Here is a 13,626-nt window from a genome sequence, read left to right as displayed (position 1 = left end):
CGTAAATGCTTACATAGAATGTTTAGTATAGGGAAAAGGGTATATGTTGTGCTGTATAAACAGCACTCTGTATAAAAAGAGATTAGCATGGCAGTGAAAGGGGATAAACACTGTGATAATAGTACTCTATGCCCATAGGACAATATAAATGTAGTAGGAGCATAACACCATAAGAGGGAGCAAGTTGATTAATTAAGCAAGTACATTTCTTACCTAATAGTGCTAGTAGCCACAAATAAGGCGCCTCTATTTTTCCAGGTAGTGGTGCCTCTCCTAAATAGCTTTGGATTTAATCAGCAGCTGTCTCAGATCAGAGGCAGACTGCTGTGATTGGATAGTGTCATGGTGTCATCACACATGACATCAGATGCTCTAATAGTCATTTTAGGTAATGGCAATTCGCCCATAGTATAAAGACTGGAATTTTCCGGCCACCAAAGGGAGCAAGAGTCTAGGGAAAGATTCAGACAATAGTAGTGACTTGTGTGAGGAAAAGTCACCAGAGGGAGCTCTAAGTGATAGGAATAATATATATATAAAAATTATAAATAATAATAAATAAATATATTAAAAAAAATAATAATAATAATAATAATAATAATAATATAAAAAAAAAATAATAATATAATAATATATAAGTAAATAATAATATATATATATAAAAAAATTATTAAATAAAAAATAAGTACATCATAATAATAATAATAATAATAATACTAATAAAAAAAAATAAATAAAAAAAAGCGGAAAGGAGAGGTTATTTTGGGAATGATATCATTAGTACTAATATAAAAAATACAACTTGTTATATATAGGAGACAGATAGGGTAAGAATTATATTGAGAAATTGTATATATTATTATGTAAGGTAAGTATCTCCAAATATGGATATCTAATTAATAGTTGTGTTCTAGGCATTCATTTAAACCTTCTGGTTTTAAAGTTCTAAGCGTGTATATCCAGAACATTTCCCTGGCTCTCAGTTGGGTGATACAATTGGATAAGGGGGACAAGGGAAATATTCGCTCCACAGGTATAAAGGACATGAGTGATGGATCAGAATTATGAAATTCAGAAAAGTGTCGCGAAAGGCTATGTTTGGGAAAGGATTTTGTTATATTTCTTCTGTGTTGGCCCATGCGGCTGCGTATCTGTTGTGTCGTCCTACCGACATACTGCAGCCCACATGGACAAGTAATGAGATAAATTACATAAGTGGTGCTGCAGTCAAAAATATGCTTGAGGGGAAAAGATTCCTGTGTCACTGTACATGTAAAATTAAGAATACTCGGGTTCATAAACGGGCAACATAGACATTTGACGGAGTTGCATCTAGCTATCCCTGGTGTTTTAATTTCCTTCTTATTTTTAGTGTTGCTATTCAGAGCTCTAGGTTTACTTGGGGCCAATAGGTTTTTTAACGTTTTTGCGCGCCTGAAAATAAGTTTAGGACGTTTCTCCAAAGTATGTCCCAAATAAGGATCATTTAGTAGTAGTGGCTTGTTTTCTTCCTGCAGGGTGCAATTTTTATTATCCCTACTTTTTGTCCATACGGATAAGTTAATTGGCTCCCCCTAAAATTGGCCCTAGACTACAGTACTTACACTACATAATATAGACATATGACAATGGTAGGGATTAGATTGTGAGCTCCTTTGAGGGACAGTTAGTGACAAGATATATATATATACACTGTACAGCGCTGCGTAATGTCGGTGCTATAATAATACTAAATAATAATAATAATAATTGTACTAGCACGTTTAGGCCTCTCGCACACTACATGCGATTCCGATTTGCGCTTTTTAATCGGTACTGCACGCTGTGTGTTTTCTGCGTTTCTCTTTGTTTTAATAGCATCCAGGGAAAATCGTAATTGCAAATCAGATTTGCAGAGTGCATGGGGCCTAAAGGTGATTTTTAAAATCGCCAGCGCTTAAAAAAAGGCGAAGTAGCTCTTAGTGTGAACAAGCCCTAAGTGTATGGGTACCTTAAAGAGAACCTGTACTGAGTAAAAATATTTAAAATAAACACATGAGGTAACTTCAAATGAACATTACATAGTTACCTTGCCATCAGTTCCTCTCAAAAGCTCACCATTTTCTTCTGACAATGATCCCTTCCAGTTCTGACAACATTTTGTCAGAACTGAAATGTATCAGTTGCTGTCAGTTACAGCTGAGAGGAGAGCTGATGTGTCCATGTTTCCCTATGGCTCAAGTGGGCGATGTTACAGTTTAACTGTGTGCTGACCAGGAAGCTGTTATGGGGTAACCGCCATTTTTAAAATGGAGGACAGAGAATTCCTTTGATCACAGTGGACAAACATGACGCAGGAGAGGAGAAAGAGATTGAGGAGTAGACTACATGGGAGGTACGTATGACCTGTGTATGTTGATTTTCACTTTTAATTTTCAGTTCAGGTTTTCTTTAAGCTTTCAATTAATGTATTCTGACACCTTTGTTTTGTTTCCCAAATTGCTGCACTGCAGGAGGGACCTTGGCTCTCAAAATGGTGTGAAGCAAATAAGCCTGGAGGAGGCGCTAACCAAAAGTGAGGTTAATGCTGCGTTTATTTGCACAGAAAATCACAACCATGAGGAAAGCATAAGGTAAATAGACTTACAGAATCACTATATTGAGACATTTCCAGGGGACCGCTTTCAATATTGTCATTATAGAATATATTGTGATTAGGATATACCTTGTGTGTGGGGGGAGGGGGTTACACAGCTGAAAGGGTTAAATTACCTATGTTGCAGCTTCTGGTTGCTGGGCTGCATGCTGCTTTCCATGTTTCCAACACTTCTGCCTTCACAGCCTGGAGTTTGGCAAGAAGGCAAAAGTGTCAGAAAGATGGAGAGCAGCCTGGTCCGGCGGCGACCCTATCCCACTTATAACGGGCCTTCCTGGTGGGTGTGCTAAGTCCTTATGAATTTTTTGGCTGTGATAAATCACAGGGATTCTCAGAGAATCAAGCATTAAATATTTAAATTCTGCATCATTAAAGAGACTCTGAAGTCTCTAAAAAACTTTTTTTATTTCAATAATCTGTTTAATAGCTTAGCCCTAACTAAACCGCCGCATCCCTGCGACTATAAACTATCTAAATCTCCCCTGCAAAATCCACGACTTTCTTGGCCGTGGATTTTGCTGCCCTAAGCTCTTCCGTGTGAGGCAGGGCTATGAGCTGCAGCCCTGCCTCACACGCGTCTGTCAGCGGCGGATCTCCGCCTCTCCCCCACCCCTCTCAGTCTTCCTTCGCTGAGAGGGGCGGGAGAGAGGCGGAGATCCGCTGCTGACAGACGCGTGTGAGGCAGGGCTGCAGCTCATAGCCCTGCCTCACACGGAAGCACTCCCCGTAGTGGGCCCCGGGGAGTTTGGGGGTATTTACATAGTTTACAGCCGCAGGGATGCGGCAGTTTAGTTAGGGCTAAGCTATTAAACAGATTACTGAGATAAAAAAACTTTTTTTAGAGAATTCAAAATCTCTTTAAGGATCTTTTTTTTCTAACCCTCTTCTCAATATCTGTTTTAGCTCTTCCATATAACATTTTGTAGGATCACCTTGTAATCTCTTATAGGTGGTTTGGTCACTCAAAATATTTTCCATTTCCCCCTTATATTGATCTATATGCATAATCGCCACCCCACCACCCTTATCGGCAGGTCTAACCAGCACTTCTTTCTTTTGGCTTAGCTCCCTGATCTGCTTCATTTCATTACCATTCTATCTTGCTTCAATTTTCTCAATCTTTCAGTACCATATTCTTGAAGACCTGAATAGTGTTATCTTTAGCATTGTCTGGTGATGTTGAATGTCGACCTGTTTCTTTGATCAGCGTGTACATATGCTCCCATACCACCCCTATAGCTTCCCTATCTCTTGAAAGACACTAAGAATTTATTACAGGTCATTGATGGTATGGACATTGGACAGGATGAAGTTATGGTCATGGCTGATGTTACTGCACTATATACACGATTATTCCATATGCTTAAGCCATTAGAACAGTGGGACAAGCCTTAAGAGATGTTACAGAATTAAAGCAGGAACAGGTTGGGTTTATTCTGCAGTTGCTACAATTCTCTCTCACTCATTATTTTTGGTATCGGGTTCCTTTTATTTGCAAACACTGGGTTGTGCCATGGGGGCAAAAAATGCCCCAAGTGTAGCCAACATTTTTATGGATGATTGGGAACAGAATGTTCTTAATACACCTCAGAGTAGCACAGTCAGGCTGTGGAAAAATATATATTGATGATTTGGTATGGATCTGAGGGAGCACTGAAAAAGCACTGGTAGAATATGTTAAATGGTTAAATGACAACACCAGAGGAACAAAATTGTCATCAAACTGGGATAAAATGCAAATTGATTTCTTTATCTGGTTATGTATAGAGATGGACGATAAAATCGGTACAAAAACTTTCTTTAAACATACTGACTGGAATGCATATATTTCCAATCAAAGTTGTCATCACAATTGGCTGCAGGGGGTGCCCAAGAGCCAATTCACAAGAGTTAGAAGAAACTGTACAGTACACAGGTACAGGACTATGACTAACAGGCAGAATTACTCTTAAAAAGATTTGTTAATAAGGGATACCAAGCACTTCCGTTAAGAGATGAAATACAAAGGATTAAAGAAAAAGATAGGGCAGAAATGTTGATGGATAAAACTAAAGTGAATACACAAGGTGCTTATGATTATGCTATATGTTTAGACTATAATTCACAGTATAGACAGGTAGAACAATTTTTTAGGAGATATTGGTGCATACTGCAGAATGATCTCATCCTGAAAACACAGATTCCAGAGAAGCCCAAATGTATATATCGCAGGGCTGGGAATTTACAAAGGAATGTCGTTAAAACATGCATAGAAGAGCCAATCGTGAGGAATGGTACTGATATTTGGGGTCAGACATGCTTCTTTCCCTGTAGGCAATGTAATCCATGTATGATAGCACAAGCAGGGAGAGTACAGCAAAACACATCATCTGTAACAGGTGAATCTTTTCAGATAAAATAATTTATTACATGCAATAGTACGCATGTGGTATATTTAGTATGGTGTCCCTGTGGATTACAGTACATTGGCCGAAGTAAGAGAGCTCTGAAAGTACTGTATGGATAAATAAACATGTTAAAAATATAGAGAAATGGTTTAAGTCATAGTTTGTCCAAACACTTCGCGGATAAGCATGCATGTAATCCAGAAGTTATGCATTTTAGTGCTATACAAAAATTAACTACTAGGTGGCGGGGATGTCACAAGATTCGAGTGATATCACAGATGGAAACTAAATGGATTTACAAGATGAAGACAATAGTGCCTGCGGGGTTGAATGTCGAGTTGGATTTAAATTGTTTTATTTCTGATGATTGAGGCAATTTTTAATGACCAGTACATTTATACATGCTAATGCAATTAGACCATGATTAATATGGGATTTTTTGGATTCTAATGGAGGTGTACAGAGGTATGGTATGTGTGTGGTCATTTTTAGGCTCTTTATCTATGGTTCCTGGCTGTAACAAGAGTATGTCAAATACAGGATACAATGAGAACTGTTCATACAAGTATCACTAAGGATAATAAACATATAGGGCCTGATTCACAAGGCACCGCAGTGCACAGCTGATCAAAAGTTTTACGCTAGCAAAGTCTGGTGCACTTCGTATAAAGTTTAATGGCGCTGCTTTGCGTGCGGGACTTTGCAAGCGATCTAAACTTATTTAAACTTATCACACCTAAACTTATCATGCCTAAACTTATCACACCTAAACTTATCATGCCTAAACTTATCACACCTAAACTGGCTTTTCACCAGCGTGGTGCAATGGCTATCATGCCTAAAGTCTCTAACTGGGTTAGCACCGCTTTGTGAATCGAGTCCATAGTCTTATAGAGTGGAGAATACTTCAATTTGACAGTATATGTGCTTTCATGGAGGCTCCATCATTCAGCGATATGAGAAATATTGTTTTAACAACAAACAGAGGAACATTAACAAAGAAAAACATGCATCCACCTGTAATCTAAAAAAAATTACTACATATATAAGCCTATGTTTTGTTGACCAGTCACATGGTTGTGGTTCTGTACCCTGTACAAATCTATTCATTGGATACTGTTAAGGGACAATCTAAACAAGGATTCCATATTCTATGAAATTTTGCAAGAGAACCCCTGTTTTATAGGTAATACTTTCCAACTTAAGATTATGATTCATGAGGGATTTCCAACACATTATCATAGAAAGAGAGGGATTGAGCCAGTTGAGAACAATTGTTTTACAAGCAAAAAAAACAGGCCTTTCTTATAATAGATCTGTGATCTTTAGACCATAGCTCCTCATCCAAGATACCTAAAAGTGCAGTACTAGGAGTAGGAGAAATGCTTTGCTCTAGTATCATTTCCAGGATCACGAATATATAAACATGTTTATGTTTATAGTAATAATTTTTACCACCCACTTTTAATACAAATTTGTATGATTGCGTCTATGGATGGGCAAATAGATGCATACAGTGAAGAGTATAGGTGGGTGGATAGTGTAGATGCTTTTGCTTGATGAGGGGGTTATGTCCCTCTGAGGGGGATGTACACAGAAGATTGAAGGAGCACCCTCTGGGAAGGTTGGAGTGCCTGATCTCCTACCCCCTTTGCAGCCTGTACATTTAAAAGAGCTATAAATTACTGAGGTGGTGCCGACTCCTCTTTGAAGACCTCCGAGGGCAGTGGACACACTCATATGAAGGTTACATGATGGCAGTAAAGATATACTATGAGTGTGGTTACACTGGGGGTGACATTCTCCTCTAAGGGAATGAGAGAGGTATGCTTTGTGCTATTGGGAAATATATAAGAATGTATCAAAGGAAAGAAATGTTTATCTTTGTTACTCTACATTTTTTTTATGTATAAGAATGAGATACAGAACAGTTTTTGCTAGTTTTATAAGATTTTATACGTGTAAGAATGATGCCGCCGGACCAGGAAGCAATTCGCATATGACAGTGGTTATATCGTCTCCCTGCCGTGCTTGAGACATGCCCCTGATGAGTCAGCATTGACAAAACCGGTAGGGCGGAGCTTCAGGCGTGGCAGGCTGGGAGACGCTGGTCCATGCGGCGATAAGAACGTCAGTTTGAGATATGCGCATTATATGATGTTTAAATGTGAGTGCACTACGATATTTTTAAATATTTACAATAAACAGTATTACGCTATGAAGAGCCTTTTCCGTTTTTAAGGTTGAATGAGGATAAGAGCATATATGACCCTAGGAGAAGCTTATTAGCGCGCAGCCGGATCTAAAAGTTTGGAGAGCTGGTCTGTGATCGGTCAGCGGTACTACCCGGTGAGCGTGGATCTTTTAATTGCATGCTGGTGGAGGTGCACAAGTTTGTTATCACGAGTGGCACAGAGGGAGAGCGGAGTTGTGCAGTCATCTAAGCAGAATCACGCTATGTTGTTTCCCTGGTTCTGTCTCTGAGTAACTTGGTAGGAGACGTGGGAACAGACTGTCGAGAAGGAAAGTACACCTGTATATTGCCTTCAATGCTGATTTGTGACCGATCAGCCCCTATTGTCGGTGAGCGCAATCTACATTGGTTGGTGTATGGGAGTGATCACGTGTTGCACGGAGGGAAAGTGGATTTGTGTAGCTTTCTAAGCAGAATCACGCTATGTTATTTCCCTTGTTTTATCCCTGAGTGAACTGACAGGAGACGTGGAAATGGATTGCTGAGAAGTGAAAAGCATCTGTACATTGCCTTTATCCTGATTTGTGATCGATCAGCCTCTACATTTGGTGAGCGCAATCTATATTGGTTGGTGTATGGGATTGATCTGCTGTTAACAAGTATATTTGAGCAAGAGCAGTGAACTGGGATCTGTCTTTAGGATTGAAGAGATGTTACATGGAGCTTAAAAGGACTTTGAGAAAGATTGTGTAGACTTTGAATATTGATTGTGATACTGGACATTTATGTCACTCAGTCTTGATAGCTACTGTGAGCGCTGCACTATTGTATAATATATCTTTTATAGGAGTAGATACCTCCCTTTTTTTGCTGTGATACAGTTACACCTATACATATAGGAGCGCACAAACCCTTAATCCTTATACATACAGGGAGCAATCATAGTTACCTGTCCCGGAAGGCTGGATCGACTTCTCCTCTCCTCCACTCATGGCGCTGCAATCACGACATCCCCTCCTGAGTTCCAATCGTATGATATGACATGTTATCAGTACCCAGTTGATGGTGTCAGCATTGCAGCGCTGCCGGTGGTTGAAGAGGGGTGATGGAAAAGACTATTACTTACCAAACACAAAAGGATTGCTCACTCCCAGACAGCACTCTGCTACTTATAACATATATAGTCCGCAGACTGCCAGTCGGCCAATAAGAAGTGCAAATACATTGCACCTAGTCTGCAGTACTTAATTGAGCAGAGGCTGAGCAATTCAGCCAATGGTTGGAGAGGGCTTCAGTCACATATAGACAAGGGCTATATGACCAGCAGTGGGCGCCAGCATGCAGGAAACTCCCTCTTATCCGCACCCTCCTAAAGGTAGCCATACACTGGTCGATTTCCCAACAGATAGATCCCTCTCTAATCGAATCTGATCAGAGAGGGATCGTATGGCTGCCTTTACTGCAAACAGATTGTGAATCGATTTCAGCATGAAACCGATCACAATCTGTGAAGCTGCCGCCGATACATCCGAACCCCCCCGTGCTCTACTGTTTAAACTTCCTGTCGGGAAAGGAAGTTCAGTGAAGCCAGCCGGACTCGGAGCCCAGCGCGGAGAAGGTGACAGCGGGGATACTCGCCAGCCGGATCAGGTAATGTACTGCAGCTAGCGTCAGTCGTCGGGCATTCGAACACCGCTATCGACGCACTCCCGACCCGCCCGCGATCGAGCAAAATCTTCTGCACGGACGAATCGATTTCGGACAGAAATCGATTGTTCTGTCAGCATTTGCGCAACAATTTCACAGCAGATTTGATCACGATGAACGAATCTGCTGTATATCGGCAGGAAAATCGTTAGGTGTATAGGCCCCTTAACTAAACTGCATAAGGAGCTGCAAATGAAGTTAAAATATACAAACACTAGTGCACGTGACAGGCAGGGGCCCTGAGCACTGCCACTGCTCAGGACCCGCAAACCAGCATGTAATACAATAGGGGAGTGCAGGTGAGCCCCGGAGCTGCCACCACCAGGAACTCACCCCCACCACTCCTTCAACTTGCCAAACACAAAAGGATTGCTCACTCCCAGACAGCCCTTGTCTATATTTTATTTATTTATTTATTTATTTATTGTATTTATAAAGCGCCAACATATATGCAACTGAAGCCCTCTCCAACGATTGGCTGAATTGCTCAGCCTTTGCTCAAGTAAGTACTGCAGACTAGGTGTAATGTATGCACTTCTTATTGCCTGACTGGCAGTCTGCGGACTACAGGCTCTTCTCAAAAAATTAGCATATTGTGATAAAGTTAATTATTTTTTGTAATGTACTGATAAACATTAGAATTTCATATATTTTAGATTCAAAGACACACAACTGAAGTAGTTCAAGACTTTTATTGTTTTAATATTGGTGATTTTGGCATACAGCTCATGAAAACCCAAAATTTCTTTCTCAAAAAATTAGCATATTTCATCCGACCAATAAAAGAAAAGTGTTTTTAAAACAAAAAAAAGTCCACCTTCAAATAATTATGTTCAGTTATGCACTCAATACTTGGTCGGGAATCCTTTTGCAGAAATGACTGCTTCAATGCGGCGTGGCATGGAGGCAATCAGCCTGTGGCACTGCTCAGGTGTTATGCAGGCCCAGGATGCTTCGATAGCGGCCTTAAGCTCATCCAGAGTGTTGGGTCTTGCGTCTCTCAACTTTCTCTTCACAATATCCCACAGATTCTCTATGGGGTTCAGGTCAGGAGAGTTGGCAGGCCAATTGAGCACAGTAATAACATGGTCAGTAAACCATTTACCAGTGGTTTTCGCACTGTGAGCAGGTGCCAGGTCGTGCTGAAAAATGAAATCTTTATCTCCATAAAGCTTTTCAGCAGATGGAAGCATGAACCCACTTTTGAACCAGAAACAGCGGCAGAAGCACCTGACCTGGGCTACAGAGAAGCAGCACTGGACTGTTGCTCAGTGGTCCAAAGTACTTTTTTCGGATGAAAGCAACTTTTACATGTCATTCGGAAATCAAGGTGCCAGAGTCTGGCGGAAGACTGGGGAGAGGGAAATGCCAAAATGCCTGAAGTCCAGTGTCAAGTACCCACAGTCAGTGATGGTCTGAGGTGCCATGTCAGCTGTTGGTGTTGGTCCACTGTGTTTTATCAAGGGCAGGGTCAATGCAGCTAGCTATCAGGAGATTTTGGAGCACTTCATGCTTCCATCTGCTGAAAAGCTTTATGGAGGTGAAGATTTCATTTTTCAGCACGACCTGCCACCTGCTCACAGTGCCAAAACCACTGGTAAATGGTTTACTGACCATGGTATTACTGTGCTCAATTGGCCTGCCAACTCTCCTGACCTGAACCCCATAGAGAATCTGTGGGACATTGTGAAGAGAAAGTTGAGAGACTCAAGACCCAACACTCTGGATGAGCTTAAGGCCACTATTGAAGCATCCTGGGCCTCCATAACACCTGATCAGTGCCACAGGCTGATTGCCTCCATGCCACGCCGCATTGAAGCAGTCATTTCTGCAAAAGGATTCCCGACCAAGTATTGAGTGCATAACTGAACATAATTATTTCAAGGTTGACTTTTTTTGTTTTAAAAAACACTTTTCTTTTATTGGTCGGATGAAATATGCTAATTTTTTGAGATAGAAATTTTTGGGTTTTCATGAGCTGTATGCCAAAATCATCAATGTTAAAACAATAAAAGGCTTGAACTACTTCAGTTGTGTGTATTTGAATCTAAAATATATGAAAGTCTAATGTTTATCAGTACACTACAAAAAATAATGAACTTTATCACAATATGCAATTTTTTTGAGAAGATCCTGTATATATAGGTGGCAGTGTGCTGTCTGGGAGTGAGCGATCCTTTTGTGTTTGGTAAGTCTCCCCTTCCCCTATACAGTTCTCCGGCAGCGTTTGACATGTGTTCATTAGGGATAGTATAGAGTAACAGTCACCTAAATTTCCCTGGAGGTGGGTAGGTCATGTTCCTTTGCTTAACCACTTCAGCCTTCAGTCGTTTTTCACCTGATGCATCCGAGCAATTTTCACCTCCCATTTATTCGCTTTATCGCTACTTATCACAATTAATTTATCTATATCTTGTTTTTTCCACCACTAATTAAGCTTTCTTTGATTGTACATTTTGCTAAGAATTATTGTTTTCTAAATGCATTTTAACAGGAATATTAAGAAAAAAATGGGGGAAAAATCATTATTTCTCAGTTTCTGGCCATTGTAGCTTTAAAATAATACATGCAACCATAATTAAAACCCTCATTTTATTTGCCCATTTGTCCCGGTAATTACACAATTTAAATTATGTCTCTATCACAATGTATGGCGCCAATATTTATTTATTGGAAATAAAAGCGCACTTTTACAGTTTTGCATCCATCGCTATTTACAAGCTTATAATTAAAAAATAATTTAATGCAAATATGTGTTGCACTTAACCACTAGACTAGGCATGTGCTATGAGCAGGCATAACATAGATTCAAAATGAGAAAGAGAGAAAGATCTCCCCATATTAACAGCACCACTCCAGGGTATAGTTGAAAAATATAACAATTTTATTGGTATCAAAACACATAGCAGTTGTATGGACACACAATGTAAACCATTTAAAAACCATCCACTCTCCCTTGGGATAAGATGTAGGTAAACCAGTATTCCCCAAGGAGAGTGTGAGCATCTCAAGGTACAGGGTGGACAAGTCCACCGGTTCCGCGGGACGTAACCCTGCTTCTTCAAAGACGAGACCCTGTTTGAATGCACGCTGGTTCGGCATTAAATGGAGGATCAAGAATCATGTGAAAACCAGGTAATTATTAAAACGCGTATTTCCGGTTGCGTGGAATGCGTACTTCCGGTTGCGTGGAACACATACATCAATGATGCGTACATGTATTTTTTGCTGCATGCAACCGCATGCAAGCAAATAGAATATGAGCTATAGGTAATGAATACTCCAACTCCAAATTATCATAGAAAGGAATGGAGCAGAGTTAGTGTACCGCCGGTTAAAGCGGAATATAACCCTGCATTTCAACTTTGCTCTAAAACATTATTTACAGCATATTATATGCAAAAAGCATTTTTTTTTTTACTAGACCAGCATTGGAAGGGTTAAACACAGAGGTTTAAAGTTCAGTGGAGAGATATGCAGAAGTTCAGATTGTTACATTGTATTTAGTTAAATGTATCTATTGAGAAATGTTACACACTCTTTGGCTGTCCTACAGCTCCTCAGTCAGAAAGAGTGAGTCACATTCAACACTTAGATACATTTATGTAAACAAAATGTATCTATGTCAGCTTCGGATGCGTCTGCAGAAATCTCCAGGAACTTTAAAGCTGTGTGTAACCCTTCCAATGCTGGTCTAGTAAAAAAAAAAAATGCTGGTTGCATATAATATACTGTAAATAATGTTTTAGAGCAAAGTTAAAATGCAGGGTTATATTCCGCTTTAACCTCCTTGCCGGTCTAAAAAATCCGGCAAGGAGGCAGCGCCGCACTTTTTTTTTGTATTTTTTATTTTTTTAAATCATGTAGCGAGCCCAGGGCTCGCTACATGATAGCCGCTGAGCGGCGGCATCCCCCCACCCACTCCGATCGCCTTCGGCAATCAGAGTTTGCAGGAAATCCCGTTGAGAACGGGATTTCCTGCAGGGCTTCCCCGGTCGCCATGGCGACGGGGCGGGATGACATCATGGACGTCGGGACGTCACAGGGAATCCCGGGCCACCCCTCAGCGCTGCCTGGCCCTGATTGGCCAGGCTGCGATAGGGGTCTGGAGGGGCGGGGGGTGGCGCGACGTTGCGGATAGCGGCGGATCGGCGGCGAGCGGCGGCGATCGGGTGTTACAAGCAGCTATCAAAGTGCTAGCTGCTTGTAACAAAAAAAAAAAATTATGCAAATCGGCCCAGCGCGGCCTGAGAAATTCTCCTGCGCAGGTTACCCCGAGCTGAGCTCGGGATAACCGGCAAGGAGGTTAAATGTTGGATGTGCACAAATGCAAGTAAATATACAAGAATATGCAGGAAAATAATTAGCCCATACCAGCAAGTATTTAAAGGTACGTGACCTCATATATTCTAGAAATCAATGCATAAAAAGAGCAAGATCATATCTAATATTATAAATCACGTAAATTACTACTGCATAAGGGAATATGAATTACAAACATGAGAAGGCTTACATGAAAGCAAAAAAGGAAGAAAAATGAATAAAGAGTCCATGTTCCATGAAAGACTCAAAGGAGTCCACAGTACAATTTAGGCCCTAAAGGTCCATATTGCAAACGACCTATTTGAAAAAAGAGAGAGAGCACGTCCACAGAGCCCAAACAAGGAGAGAGCAGGCGACAGTCTTGCGCATTCTATATGTTT

The 13,626-nt window shown here is 40.6% G+C and overlaps 1 protein-coding gene across 5 annotated transcripts in view; it reads left to right on the top strand.

The window, feature by feature from the left end:
* BLVRA (biliverdin reductase A) overlaps positions 1 to 13,626 on the top strand; it is a 73,581-nt gene that overhangs the window by 25,653 nt on the left and 34,302 nt on the right. For all 5 annotated transcript variants that reach the window (XM_068236354.1, XM_068236356.1, XM_068236353.1 and 2 more), the window contains exon 3: positions 2,493 to 2,612. In XM_068236354.1, the coding sequence (XP_068092455.1) occupies positions 2,493 to 2,612 (120 nt within the window). The remainder of the gene's footprint in view (positions 1 to 2,492; positions 2,613 to 13,626) is intronic.

The sequence above is a fragment of the Hyperolius riggenbachi genome, chromosome 5 (assembly GCF_040937935.1).
Source record: "Hyperolius riggenbachi isolate aHypRig1 chromosome 5, aHypRig1.pri, whole genome shotgun sequence".
NCBI classification, from domain to species: domain Eukaryota; kingdom Metazoa; phylum Chordata; class Amphibia; order Anura; family Hyperoliidae; genus Hyperolius; species Hyperolius riggenbachi.
The sequence above is the reverse complement of the archived record's forward strand: the minus strand, read 5'-3'. Positions and strand labels throughout refer to the sequence as shown.